Source organism: Canis lupus, chromosome 17, assembly GCF_011100685.1.
Source record: "Canis lupus familiaris isolate Mischka breed German Shepherd chromosome 17, alternate assembly UU_Cfam_GSD_1.0, whole genome shotgun sequence".
Classification (NCBI taxonomy): domain Eukaryota; kingdom Metazoa; phylum Chordata; class Mammalia; order Carnivora; family Canidae; genus Canis; species Canis lupus.
In genome coordinates, this window is record NC_049238.1 from 31,228,741 (window position 1) to 31,252,843 (window position 24,103).

The 24,103-nt window shown below is 33.7% G+C and overlaps 1 protein-coding gene across 2 annotated transcripts in view; it reads right to left on the reverse strand.

Annotated features, from left to right (window-relative positions):
• Positions 1-24,103, reverse strand: part of SOS1 (SOS Ras/Rac guanine nucleotide exchange factor 1) — a 139,666-nt gene that overhangs the window by 59,018 nt on the left and 56,545 nt on the right. For both annotated transcript variants that reach the window (XM_038561328.1, XM_038561327.1), the window contains exons 2-6: positions 17,241-17,366; positions 9,449-9,580; positions 7,342-7,506; positions 5,290-5,499; positions 1,506-1,649 (exon numbers count right to left, since the gene is read on the reverse strand). In XM_038561328.1, coding sequence (XP_038417256.1) covers positions 1,506-1,649; positions 5,290-5,499; positions 7,342-7,506; positions 9,449-9,580; positions 17,241-17,366 — 777 coding nt within the window. The remainder of the gene's footprint in view (positions 1-1,505; positions 1,650-5,289; positions 5,500-7,341; positions 7,507-9,448; positions 9,581-17,240; positions 17,367-24,103) is intronic.

A 24,103-nucleotide genomic window follows, 5' to 3' on the forward strand; every position in this document is an offset into this window, starting at 1 on the left:
TTTCTTCATTTATATGAGCATCCTAAACATCTTTTATAAACTCTTTGTATGTCTATTGTACAAAATTAATTTCATCTGGAATGAATTTATTTTCTAATTGTTGATTTTCCTATATTCTATACTTTATTCTATATTCTGTACTATACTAAGTCTATAGTACAGTACTCTTCTGTACTATAGACTTTTCAGGGGGAGGCTTTTATTTTTTGGTTTCCTTTTTTTCTCTCCTATCCCTTTATGATCACTCTTCCAGACCCAAACCTGCTCTGTAACAGATTTTGGGGTTTTAAGCTCTATCATCATACCGGCTTGATATTGTAGGATAATTTGTTAGGTTTTAAAGTATTTTTGTTATAATGTAGTGTTTCTGTTTTCTTACCTCAAGTCCACGACTTCCTATAAAACCTTGCAGGGAGGAAGTTGATAGGATTTCCCTGGTTCCTCCTATGATCAGGGTTTTACAGCAAGAAGTCTTGCTCACTTTCACATTTAGTACATTTAGTACATTTAGTCTTCATTGTCCTTAAGAGCTGAACATCCAACTATCGGAGCTTATTACCTTGAATGTTTATTTCTAATCTTATTTTTGAGTCTAGTTATGTATATTCCTTCTTTTAAAAGTAATATACTTTATGACTTCTATGTGTTTGAAGCAAGAGTGGAGGGGCCCTAACGAAACTTAAGCTTACCAAAATATCCTGAAAAATCTTATTTTTTTTTATTTATTTTTTTTTTACCAAACTCAACCCTGTGTTTATGGATTTTAGGCTTAGAATGAAGTAAGAGCTAAAGATCTCAGAATAACTATCAATGCTAACTCATTTGGACTAATTCATATATTTTAGAATTTGAATACCCAAGGAGGTGGTTACTATTTTTCCACCCCCATAACATCTGAATCATCTAGGTCCTAGTCTTGATTTTCCTATTCACTTCATTCCTCCTATTCTAAATAATAATGTATGGTTATCATAGCTTATAGTAATGAAGGTGATTAGCTAAATATTTTAGGTAGGTTACTTTAATTTTCACAAAAATCCTGAGTCCTACCTATTATTATGCCTATTTTAGAAATACAGACATGGGGATTTAGAGATTGGAGATAAATTGCCCACAGTCACATACAACTAATAAGTAGCAGAATTTAAACTGGAACACAAGTAGTCTAACCTAAGGTCCAGCTTCCATGGCTTCTTCAATCAAAGGGCATTGATGGACTTTTCTTAGCTTTGTTATAGAAGAAAAGATAATGGATTGTCAGGTGTAAATGCCTTGCCTCTGTGGGATCTGCTTTTTTATAATAGATGAGAGACTACTTTTTTGTGTGTTTCATAAGATAAAGAGACAAATGTTGACAATGAGCCTACAAGGAACAGACAATACGGCTAAGTAGTCAGCAGTCAATATCCAGGATTTTAGCTGGAAATAAGAATTAAGATTCCAATTTTAATGCAAATGTACAGCTTTTACGCAGAATTTTTTTTGGTGTATAATAAAGTACTTACCTCTGCTAAGTCTTCAAAGCAGCTTCCTACTAAGGGATGGGGGCTCCCTTCATCAGTCATTTCCACAGTATCTTCTATATGGCCCAGTAACTTTACACTAAGTTCATGTATATCTACTATACGACTAAATATATTTTCTACATCCTGTTGGGAGGAAAAACACATTAAGTCAATTGGGCTATAGAATAAAAAACAAATTTTGAGCCAATAAGTCATTTTATAATCATGAAATTTAACATGGCAAGTACAGTGAGAAATTTTAACAACTTATAAATCCAAGTAAAAGACAATTCAAGAATTCTTTTTTGCAAAGGTGTATAATTTGCAAATACATTTCTTTAGGTTGGGGTTCTCAAAATAATATATAGTACTTTTATGAAAACCATTTTTAAAAACAGTTGAGTGAATGAAGCAAACGGCATTGTTTTTACATTTTTGCAAATCTCAACCATCTAGCTTAATAGAAGACAGCTGGATTTTCACATATATTTCTGCATTTAATCTGTTGTGATATGTTGTTTTTATTAAAGCATACAAAGAAAATCTAGTTTTACACAGATACTTGAAAAAGGGAGGAATATTTTAATAATTATTCAAATAATTGTAGATCTCTTTTTCAGTACTGTTTCTTTATTGAGATATGTCACACACCATAAAATTCACCCTTTTAAAGTACACTATTCAATGGTTTTCACATATTCAGAGCTGTTCAGTTATTGCCACTATCAAATTCCAATGTATCTTCCTCACCCCAGAGAAGGTCTACATTCATTAGCAGCGTTCTCCATTCTTGTTTTCTGGCAGGGGCTGGCAACCATTAATCTACTTTCCATCTCTATGGATTTGCCCATTCTGGACATTTCATATAATGGAGTGAATAGCCTTTTATGATATTATACCAAAACTCAACAAATGGTAGTTTCTTTTTTTTAAAGATTTTATTTATCCATTAGAGAGAGAGCACAAGCAGGGGGAGTGGCAGAGGGAAAGGGAGCAGCAGACTCCCTGCTGAGCAGGGAACCCACTCAATCCCAGAACCCTGGGATCATGACCTGAGTCGAAACCAGACACTTAACCAACTGAGCCACCCAGGTACCCCTAAATGGTAGTTTCTTAAAGGTTAGTTACAATGTGGAATCTGAAACCATATCAATTTTGTACTTTTACATTAAAATCCATCAGTCTATATTTTAACTTTTAGAAAACTTTAACTTTTAGAAAAATGTCTAGGCAATTGAAAAACAAATATTCACTTACAATTATTCAGTTACTATTTTTTTGATTTGATTATTTTTAGTAGTGACTGTATTTTTTTCGTCAAATCAACTCTGAGGCATGATTCATATCCAATAATATATATATCTATTTTGATGTACTTTTGGATGAGATTTTATGTAGTTATTCACCCTTGTAACTATTACCATAGTCAAGATATAAAACAGTTTTATTACCTTAAGAAGTCTTCTTCTGCCCTATCCCCATTAATCACCACTACTGCCCCCAGGAAACCAGTGATTTGCTTTGTCAAAGATTAGACAGATTAGAATTCTAGAATATTAAACAAATGAAATCTTTTTTTTTTTATTTTCAAGGATTTGTGCATACAATGGTGAATAAAAAATTGTATTTCAACTATAAAAGGCTGACTCCATTCCACCCTGGTATTCAGGGTTTATGGTGATGCCAGTTTGAATCTGAGCCAATACTGCTATCCCCCTTCCTTCACCCCCTAAAAGACTCCCTCAGAGGAACAACCTCCTATAATTTTTAGCCAAAATACATATGGCACATCAACCAAAGTAATGAATAGCCTTCTGCTCATCTGCTTACATAAAGGCAAGAAATAAAATAAACTGTGTATTTGTTTCTTGCTGTAAATTACCTTCATATTGTGCACATTTTTGGTACTTTCTCATATGAAAACATCTCAAAATATAACAATTTAGGTCAAGATGTTATTTGCTCTTATTTGTCTAGTTTCTTGGCTAATGTTTTTGAGATACATCCATATTGTTGCTTTTATAACTACTTCATTCCTTTTAATTCTGAATAGTATTCCATTGCATGGACATACCACAATTTGTATATCCATTTACCTGTTGGTGGATATTTGGGTTGTTTCCAGTTTGGGGCCATTACAAATAAAGCTGTTATGAACACTCACAAACAAGTTTTGTGTGGACATGTTTTCATTTCTTCTGGGTAAAAACCTAGGAGTGGAATTGCAGGTAGTATGGCTAGTTTATGTTTAATGTTACACAAAACAGCCAAATTCTTTTCCTAACTATTTGTACTAGATCATATTCTCACAAGCAATGAGGGAATTTTACATTCCCATAAGCAGTTGCTCCACATTCTTTTCAGCATTTGGTATTGTCAGTCTTTTTAATCACAGCCTTTCTATCTAATGAGTTTGTAGTAGTATCTCACTGTGGTCTTTATGTGGCCTTTGCATTTCCCTTCTGGCTACCGATGTTGAGCATTGCTTTCAATGTGCTTTTCAGACATTGGTATAACTTCTTTCACAAAGTGTGTGAATTTTTGCCCACTTAAAATTATCACGCTGTTATTCCAATTACTGAATTGTAAAAGCTCTTTATAAAGCTGGATTCAAGTCCTGTTAAATATATGTATTGCAAATAGGTTCTACCAATCTGTGGCTTATTTTGTGACAATGTCTTTAGAAGAGCAAGTTTTTCATTTTAATGAAGTCCAATTCGTTAATTTTTTATTTTATGGTCTTAATTTTTGTGTCTTAAGAAATCTTTGCCTATTCTTTACTCCTTTTTTTAAAGTAATGTCTATACCCAGTGTGGGGCTTGGACTCACAACCCTGAGATCAAGAGTCGCACTGTCCACTGACCGAGCCAGCCAGGTGCCCCTTCATTCTTTTATTTTTAAAAACAACTTTATTAAGGTAAAATTCACATAGAATGCATTTCATCTATTTAAAGTGAACAATTCAGTGTTTTTTTAAAACTCTATATAAAGATTTGTGCAACTCATAAATGAATCCTCTAACTTTTAATGGTCAATCAGTGCCATAACTCAAGCCCCAGTTGCTGCTTCTATAGTGAGCACTACTTTTCTGTTAGTCATCCATGGGTAGACCTCTAAGAATTACTAGAATGTAACTCTCTTTGGCAATTTCAATTGTTCTTACCACTCAGCATTTCCCCAGCATTGAGTAGGCTGGTTTGATTACTATTGTAAGATCAGTGATTCCTCTCTAATTTTCAATGTCACAAGCTCTCTCCTTTTGTTCCTCAAAATATTGTTGTCATACTTCTATTGTGGAAATTACCACACTATACTGCAATTTAATATTAAGTTTACATTTCAATCTTGACTAGACTCAATTTGAGGGAAGGAACTGTTTTTATTCATCTTTGAATCCCTACCGTAAAGTACTATATGATGCCTAACAACATATATAGGCAGCACTGATGAAGTGTTAGTTGAAGGACTCAAATAAATGAGTCAAATTAAACAAAAAACATCTTCCACCTTAACAAGAAGCTTTATTCCTTGGAGTACAAAGAAGATTCTGTAAGTTCATTTGCACTTAGAGTTCAATCTAGAGTTTAGATTTTGTCTTTTAATTTTTGGTGTTGAATTTATTCAAACTATTGTAGCAACTATGAGATCATAGTCACTATGAATTAAATCCCACAACTTAAAAATATGACAAATTAGCAATCATGAACTACACAACTTCAAATCTGAGTTGTCATGTAAAATTATCAACACATGCAACGATGTATGTGTACACAACAATACTTACATTAGCTGAAAACAATTTTGAATTGGAGACAAAGGGCTCTCTAAAAACTTTTATAATTAAATTTAGTTCCCTTATGTACTGTCGAATTTCTGCCATAAATGCTTTTACCAAATCATAATAAGTTTGCTCTCCTGAGGTGGAAGGCTCTTCATCAGTCAAAGATAATATATTTATATCTTCTACATCTTGATGAAACATGTCCATTAATACCTAAACAGAAATATAAAACAAATACAATAAAATATGAATCTATAGTCAAGCTTAAGCACCCTAAGTTGCTCTTTGAATATAGTTCTTAAGTGATAAAAAGCAGGTACACAATTATCTCTTCTTGGCTATACTGCCTCTGTCACCTCCGTATCTCTCTAAAACAGAATTCCCCATCTAATATCACAAACTGCTTTCTCTAAGTTCTCTACTAATACTAGTATTGTCTCTCTTTTGTTAACCTATTACTTCAAATTTGTTCTCAAATCCTGTATTGGATTTCTCTCTTACTTAGTTTCTTCTGTTTTATACCCTTGCCATCGCTACCTCATTCCAGGGCTCATCACTCTGTATCTGATAATTCACAGTCTGCTAATTGGCCTCCTTAATTACATTTGTTGGAAACTGATCAAAACTAGTCCTGTTTCTTCAAAGAAGTCTACTATTATTATTCTTGCTAAACCTCATCTCTCCATTTCAGTAAATTTCTGTGTGATTATCCCTACAACAAAGTGAAGTAATATTTTATCTTGGATTATTTTCTGCTTGTTTCACAAATGTAAGTTTTCTCCTTCACCAACTCTGGAGACTTGTTTTGTGTTTTTTAAAAGAATTTATTTATTTATTTATTTATTTATGAGAGAGCGAGCATGAGCAGGGTGAGTAGCAGAAACAGAAGAAGGCTTTCTGCTGAGCAGGGAGCAAGACATGGGGTTTGATCCCAGCATGAGCAGGGTGAGGGGCAGAAAGAGAAGGAGGCTTCCTGCTGAACAGGGAGCAAGACATAGGGTTCAATCCCAGGACCGTGGGATCATGATCTAAGTCTAAGATAGATGCTTAACCAACTGAGCCACTCAGGCACCCCTGGGGCCTTGTTTTACACTTCTTTTGTATTTCCTCCCTGTGTGAGCTCATAGTATGTACTCAAAAATACTTATCTAATTTATTTAGAAGTGTCAAGTATTTTACATTTACTGAAAAGATAACTCTTTTAAAAACCAAATACTTATTCCTTTAAAAATATCAATATATTTGAAATCCTTCCTCAGATCAGGTGTTTTTTAATCCTGTATGTTCACATTCTGAAAGAACAAAGAAGACTGGAACATAATTAAGTGAACTTAGTAATCAGAAAGAATATTCCAAATCAGTAAGAGTATAGTGAGAAAAAATGGATTGAAATCCTTCATCAGAAAATATTTTATTTTCTGCAAAGTTATTTTTATACAATGAAAATACTGAGGCAGTCTAGCATGATAATTAAAACCTTTAGACTCAAATCTAGAGTTTGAGTCTAGACTTTAAAACTTCTCAGAAAATTCAGGAACAATTTCTTTATCTCTCTGAACTTTAGTTTCCCTTTTATAAGAGCATCTTACCTTAGAGTGATACCATAAAGGCCAAATTACATAAATTTCATATATGCTTAACTTTCAATAAATGTTTGCTCTTAATATTATTATAATAAAACCATACAAGTAGTACCTACAGATAGTTAAGTATTGAAATAAAACTCAAGAGTTAAGCATTTTTATATTTTCAAAATCCATAATCTTCTAAGTGTCCCGATCTAAATAACTTAAAGAATTTTACTAATAAGAGATTATTACCAGTATTAACCCTATCTGCAAGAGCACATCAAAGAAAAACTGCATGACATGTTTAAACAGTTTAGTACTATATATAATACTCTATTTCCATAAAGTGTTATCTTGAGTACTTGCTATTGGGTTACTGGAAATGTATCCTAACACAATATATAATTTTATTGTCTGAACAGATTAGCATCCAATAAATCAGGAATAAAAATTTAAGAACAAAACATAGAGAAGATCAGTATCCTACCTTATCAGCACACATTGCCACTTTAATATCTTGTTTTGTAATTTCATAATGCCGTATATTCCGTACATAATTCCCCACCAGCTTTAAAATGTCTGCAGAAATGTATTCTAATACTGCTACTATGTAAACAGAAACTTGGTGGTCAATTTTATAACCTAGGACCTCCTGAAAAATTAAAAGAAAAACAGACTTAAAAATCATATACTATAAATTTGACACACCGATTAAAAAGAAACAATGCATACAATTTAGCTTAATTTTTAGAGTCCTGTGACTATCAACAACATTTAATTGTAGGTTCATCTGTGAATAATATACATACTGCTATTTGGAAATACAAGCTAAGCAAAGGTAAGGCAAAATTACCTATGATCATATAAAATACTTAAGTAGTACAGATTACTTAATAGATCATCCTTAATCTAGGAAGGGAAGCCCCAGTTTGGGGGTAGGGGAATGTTCACTTTATCTAATTCAGGAAACTTGGAATTAACTATAATAAGTAAAACTATAAATAAAATAATTTATATAATAAATTATTTAATAAAATAATAAATTTAAATAAATAAATAAATATAAAATAAATTTTATCTTTACGTAGAACAAAAGTTAATATATTACTGGTATCTGGGAATATCTAGTAGCCTTATAGCTCTATTCTTCTTTCCAAAAGAACCTGGGATCCCAAAACCCTAGTGGCACATTCCTGGTATCTATAACTGTTTCTATGGGGAAAAAAAAATCATGCTATGTTCTACTGAACAACAGTGGTTATTAAAAGCATGTTATTAAATAGTATGATTAGAATTCAAAGGATGTATGGGATTTTGTGGGGCTGACTAATGCCTACAGGAAAACAAATTCTATTTTCTAAACAATCCAATTTAAAAAAACCTTTGAAATAAAAAGTTTACTTAAGTTGGGGACAGGTGGCATTTACCTTTAAAGACATGTAAAAACTATAAAATGTTTATAGTGATAAGGATGTATTAATAAATTGAATGATATCCACAACAGATCACAAAATTCAGTCTAGGATCATTATTAATACAGCATGCACATACCTCAATTTGTTAATTCTCTTAGAATATAATTTAATGTATGGCTGGTAAAAATCATGAAGAGAATTATAAAGAAGTATGCAATTACTAATAGAGTTCAGTAATTTTCTATAACTTGCACTTATTTCCTCAGACCAGTTAAGACATAGGCAGATATTTCTATTCCAACAACCCAAATACAAAACATAACCTTTTCACAGTCCTAAACATTATCCAAGTGTTAATCTTAAATCTTGAATAAGATCAAACAGATCTACATTTCCTGACACTATCACTCTGAGCCCTGTGAACGTGAACTCAAAGTCACTCAATTACTTTCTGTCTCAGTCACCTCATCTACAAACTGGGCATGAGAATAAATCTGTGGAGTGTTATTACATAATATATGTAAGATTTAGCATTTTGCTTGTGTTATAGTTTATACAAAATTATGGATATCAAAGTATTGTTAAGGTTTTAATTACTATAGCCCCTATATTTTTTTATGTGAGTGTTAATAATTAGTTTGTTCATTTTATTAAATAAATAAGAGCTTCCAGCAATTATTCTTTCCACTAGTTGTGGAGAGATTCAGCTGACTGATTTAAATGAGGAGAGGACTGGGTAGTTTAGATAACCTTTAGAAAGTTTTTATTCAAAGCTTACACGTAGCTCTGTGTAAGCCTCAGTCTCACAGAGGTCCCTTCACACATAATGATGTGAAAGGTTTATAAGGACACTTAGGTCTAACCAACAAGCAAGGAGTTTTATAAATTCTCTGAGATTATAGTAACACCTGAGATGAATAAAATCCACAATTGTAACTTTTCTTTTAGTCTTTTCAATTTGCATATTTTTGTTGGTATGAAGTTACTTTAAATCACGATGCCCAACTTATACTTTCCTATTATATCATCCCTCCCCACAACAAGAATTCCTGGAAAAATTAATATGAGAGAATTTCACCCTTCAACTCACTATCATCCATAAAAATATATTCTTAATGTTTGAAAATCATGGGTTTTATTTTGCTTTTAAAAGGCAAGAAGGCAGTATTTCAGCTTTACCTTTAATAAAGGATGAATTTTTTCTACTGGGAGAGATAAAGGGTTTCTTCGCTTCCTCTTTTCAATAGCCGATTGGGCATCAGCTATTGCCCACTTATCAATTGGATGAGGGAAACTTTTTTGAACACGTTCCTTGGAAAATAGGAAAATAACAACTAAGCAACAAATACATTAAATAGTGCTCTTCACTTACCATTTACTTTTAAAATCAAAGAATATCAAAAGCAGGCTTTTCACATGTGGTATAATTTATACTACAAACATAACTTAAGCTAAGAGAACTATAGCTGTCAATGTATTAGTTTCTTAATTAGGAAATTAAGAGACTAAATATCCCTTATATTATCTCAGGGGAAAATCACATTCTGAATTTCGACTTCACTGTGATAAAGCTAATGACAAGAATGATTAGAATAACCATTGAATTGAGTATATAAAATCTCAAGAACAAGACCTAAATTCAAGAAACGTATATCTAAACCCAATTCTCCTTCATTTGTCTTTTCAACACCAATCATAACCTCAAGTAGTATTTTGCACTTGAAACCTCTAAGAATTTTTTCCTTCACTTTATTCATCCATACTAAAGTACCTAACTTCAAAACTATTTACACATCATGGAATCAAGGGTCTACACTTGGTAATAGTAATTTTTATATTTTGAATCCTTCATTGATCATTAATTTTTAACAAAATAATTTCTAGTACTTATTCAGTTAGAATTTCCACTGCAAGTGAAGGAACTCATATTAATGTAAAAGCTGAATTTCCATACTTTCATACTTTAATATAATTCACTTCAAAACATTCTCTTAAGTTTTTAAATTCCATTTTCAGGATACCATAGTTAAAGCCAGTAGAGGTCGCTATTAATTTAAACACATGTATGTAACTAGTAGTACATAAAAACTATTAGATAAAATTAAACATCATCATTACAAGTCTGAATAAAAACTTTTGTCAGTTGCTATTAAAATGGAAAATAAAAAGATTGCTATGTGATACTCTGGGGGAAAAACATGTTGATTCTAGGACATGTTAAGAACAAATTTATAAAGTGAGAATAGTTCAACCTATTCCAGTTAAATAAATTTTCTCTTCATCTACGTTTAAGGCTAAATCAGCTGCCCAACATAAGAAGTGATCGTTTCAATTCTAATTAATGAATTAGAGGTGTGTTGAAAGAAATTATTGTAATTATAATTTCACATACTTTTTGAAATGCCTAGTTGAAAGCTATTTGCCAGGACAGTATATCTTCATATAACACAGGCAGTATAGAGGTCCAAAATATTGGGGGTAGTCTGGCAGGTGAAAAAGGAGAAAAGAGAAGGGGAAAACGGTGGAAAGGAACAACCAAAGCAAAAATTCTTTTCCGTTTTCCCAGGAAACAACTTGGTAATCCAAAAGTAACAATTATAGATAGCCCTGTGGATTGCTAATTTCTTTTCTTTCTTTTTTCCCCCTCAACTCAGAGTAAATATAATAAATTTTTTGGTAAAGATTTTTATTTATTTATTCATGAGAGACAGAGACATAGGCAGATGGAGAAGCAGGCTCCTCACAGGGAGCCCGAAGCAGGACTCAATCACCGGACCCTAGGATCACACTCTGAGCTGAAGGCAGACACTCAACCAACCACTGAGCCACCCAGGCCTCCTAAAAATAATAAATTCTTAATACATTTCACATTACATCCTAACACATCATACACATACTAAGCTGGAACAAAGTTCATAAAACAGAACCTGCCCTTATTAGATGCAATGCACTGATATTTTCTATTCATTTAAAACATGCTGGGCAATGCACTAAAGTGATTTTATGACTTATTAATGGGTCATGACCTAGAATCTTAAAAAGCACTGGTGTATAATGGTGAGAGAAAAGCAGAAGAGAAGCTGAACTCAGTATGCCAATTCTAAATATACTGAACATATGTCTTTTTGGGGAAAAAAAGACATTGGTGGAATTACAGAGGCAAATGAGACAGGAGTAGAGGTGGAAGAAAAAAGAATAGCAATCCCTTCCCATCTCAGTTGTATCCATCTAATTCCAAGTTTATCTATTGTTTTGAGAAAGAAGGGGAAAGAAAATCAGGAATGATAAAAGAGGAAGCAAGAAAGGGAAAATAATACTGATGAAAAATACATTTTAAACTTACTTCTTAGTATATTACTGGAATCAAATTACCAACTGTATATTTAGGAGGTAATAATCAGAGTCAATGTATGGGAAAACTGGTAGGGTCAAAAAATAAAAGTGCCTTAAATGTCAAAAGGCCAAGTTGAAAGAATCACTTTATCCCTTGTAGTGGCAAATTTAATAGAGCACAATAAATTTTTACAATTATTTTATAGATTTTAAAAGTTTTTTTTTAAAGCCCAAAGAGGAATGATCAATGAAAGATTCATGAATTAAAATTCTAGTACTCTGCTACTTTAATAATTTCATTTGTTTGAAATGAGAAATTCCATCTTTATTAATATCTAGTGGCTTTGGAAAAAAATGAGATACAGAGCTAGGTTTAAGGTTCAACTGTCTCTTTATTAGCAGAACCCTCTCTTTTCCTTTACATAAAAAAAGGATCTAAATAGATATCCTTTCAGATCAATTCCAATACAAATATTCTAGGGCCTATGAAAATTCCCACACATGTATTTCAGCGTAAATATTCAGACCCACAGGTACTTTTGAAGTCCTATTAATAGTAATAAAGGCTTACTGTGGGGAATTGGGGGGGAGGGTCCTAGAAAGGTATAAAATATGGAGAAATTACTTGGGAAATCTAAACGTTAATAGAACACTTATTAGAAATTATAAAGATTCTTTAGGATGTGAAGGAAAAGAAGTTAATTTAAAAAAAATGAATGGAAAAGTAAAGCACACTTTTAAAATTTTAGATTATAGCTCATAGAAAAAAGAGTCTTAGGTAAATTAGTCCAAGAAAGCCTGAGTTAAATGAGAAGAAAAATGCATCGGTATCATAAGAAATCAAAGTTGGTTAAATACAGGACATAGAGGCCAGAAAGGGAAAGAAGAAAGACATTAACAAATGGAAATCAGTTTCGTTAACCAGAGAAAAGAAGAAAAAGAACAAGTACAATTATGAAAGGATGAGACCTAAGAAATTAAATAAAATATACTTTACCAGGACACAGAAAAAAATACTATTATTTTTTGCTTCTATTTTTTAAAAAGATTAAATATAGAAAACGAACATAGGGAGAATAAACTAGACTGGAATAATTTTATACCTATGTTCTAAATATTAAATTATTTTGAAAAGACAGAAACAATACATACTCCTCCTCTGCATTCCCAGAGCATTCGTATAAATGCTTCCTTATTCATCCTGAACACTGCCTGACAGGTAGTAGATGCTCAAATATTGGTGGTATGGATTAGTTAATTTTGGCAATATCAATAAAAAGAAATCCCTTTCATTTGAACTATGACAGTCCCTAACCTGTGATTATCTGTAGTACCATTTATCAAAACTTTTAATTAACGTAAGCAAGATTATAGATATGTATTATATAATCCATCAGTTTTCAAGTACTTTTGAAGTATCTTTTCCCAAAATTACAGGGCAACTAAAACTTTTAGTTTTTCATTAAAACGAATCCCCTTGGGGCCAAATATTAAGCTTGAATTGCTATTCTACTTTGTTGATACTTTAATCGAAATGTATTCTTTAGAAAGATTAGAAATGTATATATTGCACTAATTCAGATGGATCTATTTTTAAGTAAAATTTTTAATATGGCCCCCATATTTTAAAAAATTTTGATGAACTCTCACCTCAAAATTTATTTGAAGGGCTTGCAAAATTCATGGCCCTTATTATTTTAAAAGAAAGCTCTATAGATGTATTAAAGAAATTAAATGTATTAAAGAAATTAAACAAATGTATTAAAGAAATTAAAAATCCTAATGAATGAGAAAATGAAGAATTATTTTCTGATAAAAGAATCTAAGACACCATTATATTCATTTAAATATCTCTACATACCCATATTCTTGTCTAAATAAACTTTAGGGAATGGCACAAGAACAAAGGTATTTGATTATTGAATGGAAAAGACCCAAGTTTCCACCTTTTCTAAAAATCTACCATTCTGAGGGTTGTCTAACATATAAAATAAGGAGAATAACTACAGAGTTGTTATAAAGACAAATATGTATGTAACAGTACTCTGAAATCACAAAGCCTATTACACAACTCATTGTTATTTCTATTACTGTCATATATATTCTCTCTTCCAACCATTCCCAATCCCAAAGCCAGATCACTGATATATCACATGGCTATATCTATTTTAAGGGTCCAGGTTAAGTGCTTGAAAATAACAAGATAAGGCATAGGGTAAACGTATACCTTCAAGATCTCAGAAGTTTTCTGAACACTAAGAAGCTATAAAGTATTTTTTATTACTTAGAGTCTTGAGGGCTTGAGGGCCTACATATTGGTTAAATCTGCACAAGTTAAAGACTAAAGAGACTCAGTAATTTCCAAGAATTAATGGAAATTTCTTCAATATTGGAAAATTATATATTTGTTTCTATATTAATTAAAAGAAGAAGGCTAGATAAACATAGGTATATAGTATATAGTATAAGGTATCTAGAAAGAGCTGAATTTGAGTTTGTAATGTTATCAAACCAGGAAATTCCTGGAATGTCCTCTAACATCAGATTGTCAAGCAAGATGAGATCTGTATTCTAATACAGCAGGCAAAAGGATGAATGCTGCATTTTATAAACACTGTGGGAGAACCTAACTAAGATCCAAAAGAGCAATTGCAACTGGAAATGTTCATGAGAAGAGTCAGGCAACCAGTTCTATTCAAGATCTACTCTGAGTCCCAGTGTAATTAAGTATCTAAAAGAAATCATGAATATAAGATAGCTGATCTTATAATTCAATGGGAAAAATGGGATAAAAATGTATAAAACCTACTTTGAATTACTTAGGAAATCAAAGTGAATTACTATTCCATCATATAAAATATTTCTACATCCACAACCTCTGTAATTCAGTGTTTTTAAGAGTTTTATCTCTTTGCTTCAGCTGAAATCTGTTCTCCTGAAGACTTCTAGATCAAAAGCTGCCCTGTCCCAAAACCCACTTGAAGGTAAATTTAACATCTTTTCCACTCCCCAAGCTGTTTCTGGGTCATGTAAAATCTTGCCATCATCTGTGTGACTTTATCATCTATATTAAGGACACATAAAATACCCTGGCCTCTTAATTCCTTGAATACCTCAACTTGGGGACCTTTGCTTCTAGCCCAGCCACCATCACAGGGCCGCATCCTGCTTTGTAACTGTGTTACTGAGGAAATCTTAAATTCCAACAATTTTGTCTCTGATCCCAATCTATTCTTTTAATTCTCCCACTCAGGTATTTCAGTGTTATCAGTTCTCTGACCTTATTGAGAAATCCAATACCCTAGTTCCATGCATGTTTTTCCAGTTTACTTGCCCTCTCCTGGCAGAACAGCTGAGCTGGAATGTACATCCAGAAAGCTTACACTTTTGGGGTTAGTCTTGGCTTCACTACCTTTTAGCTGTGACCTTGGGCAAGGGCAATTTATTTAACCTCTCTGTGCTTCAGTTTCCACATTTATTCATTCAACATGTATTTCCCGAGTGCCTTCTCAGTGCCAGACATTGTTCTGGGCGCTAGGAATTTAGCAGTGAGCAAGAAAAATAACCTTGGAGCTTACATCTAGTAAGGGGAAAAAATAGCACCATCTTCATGGTGTTATTAAAAACTTTAAATAAAACGTAAAACATAGAAGTGTTTTAGAACAGTGCATGATACTATAGCAAGCACTCAAATATCGGCCATTATTACAGTTCACTTTTTTTCCCTATCCAGTTTGGATACACTTTTCAGAAGTTTCTTTCTTTTTTTTTTTTTTTTTTTTTTTAAGATTTTATTTCTTCATGAGAGACCCAGAGAGCACAGAGAGAGAGAGAGAGAGAGGGAGGCAGAGACATAGGCAGACGGAGAAGCAGGCTCCATGCAGGGAGCCCGATGTGAGACTTGATCCCAGGACTTCAGGATCACACCCTGGGCTGAAGGCAGACACTCAACCACTGAGCTACCCAGGTGTCCCTTTTCAGAAGTTTCTTATCGGATATGCCCTCATATTAATTCCTCAGCCTCCTAGGGAACTAAGCAGGGCCTGGGGTATTTAGATATACCTCCTACCTAGCCACTCTTTGTGATAAAATCTTTATTTAATTCTATGTGTGTTGTATTCTGAAAGGTTATAAAGCATCGCTATTATTAAATTCCCTCATTCCTTGGCCTACGGTTCCACTGTATATCCATGGTGAAATACGTTCAACCCAACTATCTTTTTTGTGCCCACATTTGAAAATGGCAAAAGAAATGTCAGAGAAACTCAAAGATTTGTACCAGTATATATTCAATGTCATTAAAGTCAAATTGATCCTTCATGCCAGAAAACTATATTTCTTCCAGCTCTATCTCCCATTTTTTACAGGTAGAATTTCAAACCTTTTTTCTTTTCTTTTTTTTTTTAATTTTTTTATTTATTTATGATAGTCACACAGAGAGAGAGAGAGAGAGAGAGAGAGGGAGGGAGAGACACAGGCAGAGGGAGAAACAGGCTCCATGCACCGGGAGCCCAACTCGGGATTCGATCTCCAGGATCGCGCCCTGGGCCAAAGGCAGGCGCTAAACCGCCGCGCCACCCAGGGATCCCACCTTTTTTCTTTTTTCTTTTCAGACTTTTGACTCCTTCAGATGCCTCTTCTAGGAGGCTAATCCTTAAGCCACAAAACCTATGTGATTAGTTTGTCCCTTTTATAGCTTCCCACATACCTTTTATTCAGTATATCACATAATGTTATTGCCCATACTCCCACCTGTATCTCCTCTAAACTAGAAACCCTAAAAACACAGGGGCCATATCATCTTACTAGGAGATTGCAAGAACTTCCTAGATTTTTATGTTTCCTTCTCTTCCAACTGGTGGGAAGGAGTTCACTTACTATCCAAAATACATGTAACAGGAATGCCTGGGTGGCTCATCGATTGAGCATCTGCCTTCAGCTCAGGGCGTGATCCAGACATTGAGTCCTGCATCAGGCTCCCCGTGGGAAGACTGCTTCTCCCTCTGCCTATGTCTCTGCCTCTCTCTCTCTCTCTCTCTCTCTCTGTGTCTCTCATGAATAAATGATAAAATCTTTTTTAAAAAATAAAATAAAATACATGTAACAACTGAAGATCAAAACATTAACTGACATGAATTTAAAAAAAATTTTTTTTAAATTTAATCTAAGTAGGCTCCATGACCAGCGGGGCTTAAACTAATGAGCCTGATATTAAGACCTGAGCTGAAATCATAGTCAGACGCTTAACCAACTGAGCCACCTAGGTGCCCCAAATGAAATGTTTTATAAATGATAGTTGGCTTTAAAAATGAAAGAAACACTTGAACATATTCCACTTTAAAGCTATGTGCGTGTGCTTAAAATTCTTGCATCAAGAAGTAGTATTTGGAGGCCAACAAAAGTTCATTCCAGATTTAAAGCCAAACATGGAATAACTGGACAGCTAAAACATATACAAGTTATCATACACCTAATACAAAGAATAAATTCAGGCTTCATTTTTTTAGTACCACATATATATTTTGTGGACTTGAAGAGCAAACTCTTCCGCTGACATTACAATAAGTACAGATTAGATATATGTGTGTATATACATATCTGTATATATGAAGTAAATACAAGGCAAAATTTAACATACCTCTACATCTGAAGCACTTCGGGGCTGAGCTTGGCATAGCATATTTAATAACTGCAAAATTAATTCTTCAACATATTGAAGAGCATCGTCACTAGACTCAAGAGTCGGATGAACTTGTCCCTGGACCTATAAACAAAAAGCAAAAGTAATTAAAATGTAGATTTGTACTCAAGTATACGATCTGGCTTGCAATACAGATTTAAATATTATGACCCAGAAGTCAGTTCTTAAACTTTTTCCCAGCTACATATACCATCTAGGCTTATTCACATGCTCCTGGAGATTCAGATACTTAACCACAAATTTCAATATATTTTTTTTCTTAAACCACAGTTACCTTGAGGTGTTGGAATGCAGAGAGGGAGAGAGAGAGGATAAGCCAGGAATAAAAGATGCAGTTTATATGGTTTTCATCATGAACCAGTGGTAGGAGAGAAAACAAACAAACAAAAGAAAACAACAAAAAAAAGTGGTAGTTAGATCATTTATTACTTGGGCAAAATTGACCTCCCATGAGTCTCTAGCCCTTGTTCCACTCTCTTTCCCACTAAATGATAAAATCCAAAAGGGATTTCACCAATATAACACCAGCACATAATAGAAACTTGATAAATGTTTGTTGAATACAAAGTCACCTTATATCAAAGGACACAAAATGAGCACTTCTGACAATCTGTGACTGTCTCTGCTTTAATAGTCACTTATTCATAAATGCATAATAATCTTTACCTTCATTTTCCTCAACTGTTTCTTTGGAGGTACATTAGGCCACTGGCCTCTGTAAAACTTACATTTTAATAACCATCATGATAGTCTTTACTGGCATACTTTGCCATTCACTATGGGTCACAACTATTTCTCTCTCTCTCTTTCTCTCTCTCTCTTTTTTTTTTTTTTTTTTTTACTTTTTAAATATCTTATTTATTTGAGACAGAGATAGCATAAGCAGTGGGGAGGTGCAGAGGGAAAGGGAGAAGCAGACTCCCAACTGAGCAGGGAGCCCAAGCTTAGGGCTCAATCCCAGGACTCTGGGATCATGACCTAAGCCGAAGGCAGACATTTAACTGGCTGAGCCACCCAGGTCCCCCTATGCCCTACTTTTAAAAAATGGCAGAAATATCAGTTCCAGGAGACAACATATATTTTAAAATATGCTCAGCTCTCCAAAGAGTGGCAGAGTTCTCTTTGGAGGAAAGTGCACAATACTCACTGCCCAAGCACATGTAGTATGGTTTATACTATTATACTTCATCAGCAGACAAGGTATGAAAGCCTCAGTGTAGGGGGACATTTTAATAGTATACCACATAAAACTTTCTGAAATGTATGTTATAAGTACATAGGGGGCGCCTGGGTGGCTGAGTCAGTTAAGTATCAGACTTGTGATTTCTGCTCAGGTCATCTCATGGGTCGAGATGAAGCCCCACATCAGGCTCTGCACTCAGTAGGGAGTCAGCTTGGGATTCTCTCTCTTTCTGCCCCTCCCCCCACTCATGGGCACTCGTACTCTTTCTCAAAGAAACGAATCTTAAAAAAACATAGTTCTATATATATATACATACATATAAAATACTTTTTATATAAGCATTTAAATTTTACTTTTTAAAAAATACATTTAAATTTTTTAAAAATGCTTTTTATAAGCATTTAAAATACTTTTTAAAGAAGAATTTTAGAGGCAAATAATACAACAGTTCACGACTGTAGGATGGGGTGCTACATCAAATATGAGACTTAAAACAACTTATTATTATTTTATAGGTGAAGAAACTAAGCCCCAAAAGACTTAAATAATTTGCCCAATCATTTTTGGTCATATTTAGGATAGCAATTACCAACCTGATTGTAACTGATTTGTTTATAAATCTCTCCACCCTATTAGATGACTGAATGGCTGTACAATTAAAATAATGGATAGAGTTTGGACTTAGAACCCAGAATCTGTTTCTCAGCTCAGTGCTTGCTATTCACCATACCATCATACTCTAATGTGTATAGCTAATGAACCTTGTAAACCTATTTCCCTTCAACACTTAACAAGATTAAACCACTTTTTTGTTTTTAAACTAGAACTTCACATATATTTTATTTATTAATTTGAGTATAGGTGACACACAATGTTACAATGGTTTTAGGTATACAACAGTGATTCACCTTCTCTATACCTATGCTCACAAGTAGTTACCATCTGTCACCATACAATACTATTATAGTATCACTGACTATATTCCAGATGCTGTTCCTTCTATTCTCTTATTAATCATTCCACAACCAGACGCCTGTATCTCCCATTCCCCTTCACCTACTTAGCCCATCTCCATAGCCCCTTCCCTCTGGCAACCATCAGTTTGTTCTCTGTATTTATAGGTCTGATTCTTCTTACAAAAGTTTTATATTTATTCATTGAATTGCATGCACCCACTGGCTTGAATGGCCTTCTCTGATACCCTTGACCTTCATGGCTGATTTATCTTCATTTATTAGTAAATCTTAACACCAGATGGTGTGCTTTTCTTGGGGGGCTCTCAGTCAACACAATCTATTCTACCTCTCTTCTTTGCTCCTTTCGCATTTTCTTGTGAAGTTCCTTATTTTCCTCTATCTCTTAAGTATGAATTATATTGTTTGTTTACTCCCTTCTTTTGTTCTTTCCCCCCAATCTTATTTACTTCCACATTTTAAACTATAATCTATGTAGATGACTCAAAATCTACTTCTCTCCTGAGTTTTAGACACGTACTTCAAATCACTTACTAGATATCTCCACCACCTATCCTACCCAAATCTCTAATATATATATATAACTTGGGGAGAAAAAGGAATTTATTATAAAAGTTTAATAAGAAAAACTGTATCTCGGGACACCTGGCTGGCTCAGCTGGTGGAGCATGTGACTCTTGATCTCTGGGTTGTAGGTTCAGCCCCACACTGGGTGTAGAGATCACTTAAAAATAAAAAATAAAATCTTTTTTTTTTAAAAAAAAAAAGCACTTAAAAGAAGAAAAACTGTATCTCACACATAGAACTAAATTTAAAAAAATGAAAGTATATTTGAGAAAACACAGTATAGACAGCTCCTGTTTTCACAAGATGTAGTACTGGAAACTGTAGCTATAATTGGGGTTTACATTCCCGTCCAACGCTCCAGCATCATATGAACTATAGCTACAGATTTATAAAACCACAGAATTTTAGAAATAAAAGGGACTTTAGAAGTCATTTAACTCAGCCCCACTATTTATTTAGCAAATGAGAAAAAGGAAACACCCACGATCCTATAGCTAACTAGTAATGCTGTAAATATTGAACCTGGGCCTCCTGGTGTTTGGGCTACAGCTCTTTCCACTAAACCCTTGACTGTCAAATTTGGAGTCTGAGGAGTGTCCTAGTAGACACACTAGCATAAGGAAAATGTCCACAAACTTTATCTATTCACATGGTAGAGTTCCATAGAACACTTGGCTGGCTTGAAGTATGCTGTCATACTTTAATGAACATTGGCATGTAATAAATGCAAATGCAGCACTTATAAACCTGTATAATCTGAAAAGGTACAATCATTTTCATTCAAAATTATAAGCAAAATTTATAAAATTATAAAGTTACTAAAAATCCAGCTAAAATGCTATAGATAAAATGAAAATATTTAATCAACAATAATTTTAATTAACTTTTAAAAATATCAAAGCCCTCTGAGGTTTAGGTACACAGAAACGCATTTTAAAAAGTGTTCAGGGGGCAGCCCCAGTGGCGCAGCGGTTTAGCGCCGCCTGCAGCCCAGGGCGTGATCCTGGAGACCCTGGATCGAGTCCCACGTCAGGCTCTCTATATGATGCCTGCTTCTCCCTCTGCCTGTGTCTCTGCCTCTCTCTCTCTGTCTCTATGAATAAATAAATAAAATCTTTTAAAAAATAAATAAATAAAAATAAAAAGTGTTCAGGGAAAGTGTAAATTAATCAGATATTTTTTTAAATGTTCTTTGTTTTTCAAAGAAACCCATGGAAACAATATAATTCTTCACTAATATATATATATCCATCTCTGGCTGCTCTTCAATTTACACTTTATGCTGAAGCAATTCAAACTATTTGCAGTTTGCTAAAACATGGCATGCAGTTTTACTCACACTGTTCTCCATGCCTATCATTCATTCTCTGTCCCTTTCATCTGCCTGTTTGGCTTTCAAAGCCCAGATCTCATCTCATTTGGGAAGACTTCCTTGTTTCTCACCTCTTTCTAAGGTAGAATTAATCTCATTCATTTAAATGATTTATTGACTCTATTAAGTACCAGACTCTATTGGTGTGGGATACATAGAGATAAACCAAAAACAACCCCTGCTTATAGAGGCCTTTATTCTGCTAATGCTTACCATATTTTTGTTATCAGTCTGTCATACTGAATTACATTGCATGTTCCCTTGTTTACTGGATGGACTGTGATGATCTAATTGGGCAGAGCCTTGTTTATCTAGTTATAGAATCTTATGCTCTTTATTTTGCACTCTAAATCCCTGACATTGACAGTATATTCAAAGCCTTGGTGCTATAGGGATGAAAGGGATAAAGTATTTCTTTCTTGGAATTAAGATTGAAAAGGGGATAGTGGTAAGGCTTGAGTTTGGGTGATTTCAGGAGCATATACCCCGAAAGCAGAAACTCAACATATAAAGACAGAACTAAAATAGATGCTTATTATGTAGAATCAAATGAACTGTATATAACCAGAGTAGTGAAATGCTATGGTTTAAACAAACAAACTTGATATTGCTTATAATTTAGGCACATACAATTCAAATGTTGGCTAGGTTTGACACCTCACATGACGCATACAATTTTAAAAATTTAAATTCAAACCATTTTATTCACTGATAGTTACTAATAGCCAAATAAAACCTATTAGATAAGTTAATCACAAAGAATTAGGCTTAAACAGAAAATAATGCATGGTGCCAGCTGTTCTAAGTTTATGAATATTAACCTTTACCATATCTTAAACTTGTCAAATGAGGATCACAAGGTTCATTCACATGAAAGACTAATGTTATTTTATTTCCTTAAAAACAAAAACAATACTTCAAAACCTCTGACTGAAAAGTATGGACAATGGTAAATGTTTTCAAGACAAGAGAGCACCAATTCCTGAAATACACACTTTGCTCTTTATTCTTTTAAGGAAGATGCCGTTAAGAGATTTCTTAATGAGCAGACATAAGTAGTATTACATTTCCTATACAGACAGAATAAAAAAACAGCTCTTTTCTATGAGTGTTACAGCTGTATAGGGTTACAGCTAAAGCATTCCATTCCACTTAAGTGGTACTCAAATGTATTTAATAGATCAAATGATCCAAATTATTCAAGACCATACAGAATAGGTTACCCAGCCAAATCTTACGACAGCCTTCAAAAGTCATCTACAGCTGATATTCACTGAGGGTGTGTGTAACACCAGTTATAAAAAGCATGATGGGTTTATACATCAAATGTGGGCTCTATCTTATATACGGTTTTCAAAATATATTTATTGACATATATTTTTTAAGATTTTATTTATTTATTCATGAGAGACACAGAGAGAGAGGGGGCAGAGACACAGGCAGAGGGAGAAGCAAGCTCCATGCAGGGAGCCTAACATGGGACTCGATCCCTGGTCTCTAGGATCACACCCTGGGCTGCAGGTGGCGCTACACCACTGTGCCACCAGGGCTGCCCTATATTTATTGATATTAAAAACTTCATATACTTCAAAAAATATAATTAGGTAATTTAAGTAAAGCAAATGCAAGAACTTCAGTAAAGAATTAATGTTAACTATGGATAAGAAATTCATGTGATCATGACAGTGACTCATTCTTTTAAGGTATAATCATTATATTCAACTGAAGATGTCATGTTGAATTTTAAACCTTCTTTAAGGACTGCTTGCATCTATCTTGATGGTCTGTTTTGTCTCTAGTGGTTTCTAACAGGTTCAGAAGCAACTTTGTTGACTATTATTGCCAGATTTTGTGGAATTTGAAAAAAAACAAAGGGATCAGGTCTATTTCAATTCCTAGTTGTTTGATACAAGTCCTCTAAGTGTATTCAGCAACCCCTTGGGTAAACTGCCAGAAAACACTATGTTGAATTCTGATGAATTTTTCATAGCCTTTTCTAGTTAATGGCTCTCTGAAGAATTAGAAAGGCTTCTGGAGTGTATTTTGTCCTATCTTGAGCACAGATCTGCTACTTTTATTTATAACTACAACAGAGAATATAAAATAAAACTGGTATTCTCAAAATCTTTATCCTAGCAAATAATATTAAAGATTTGGATTGTTAAATTTCTTTCTCAGTGTTACAATGATTATTTAGCCAACATTTGAGGTTTTAGGTGCTTATCTCTCCTCATTCATAGACTTAAGAATCACAGCAAAAATCCTTTGTAAACAAAATTTAAGAAGCCAAAAAATAAAACAAATCAGAGAATTTAAATCTTTTCTATAATTAAATTGACTAAAAAGATTTTCTCATTTCTTGGAGCCTGTTAATTAGCCTTTAGGCCCATATATATAACAATCTTTCTTTCCACACTTCCCCTTATTTGCTGGGGACACAAAGAGGAATAAGGACATAGCATCTGCCTCACAAAGAGTTCAGCTCACAGAGGAGCTAGACATGTACACAACTGACTTAACAATGTGATGGGGCTAAAATGTAGTTATATTTAAGATAGAGTGATGACAAAAAAAAAAGGGAGTGACCCTGTTGATGGTGTGAGGAGTATCAGAAGTCTTCTCAAGCAGGGTGCCTGAGTGCCTCAGTCAGGTAAGCGTCTGACTCTTGATTTCAGCTCAGGTCAGGATCTCAGGGTTTTGAGAT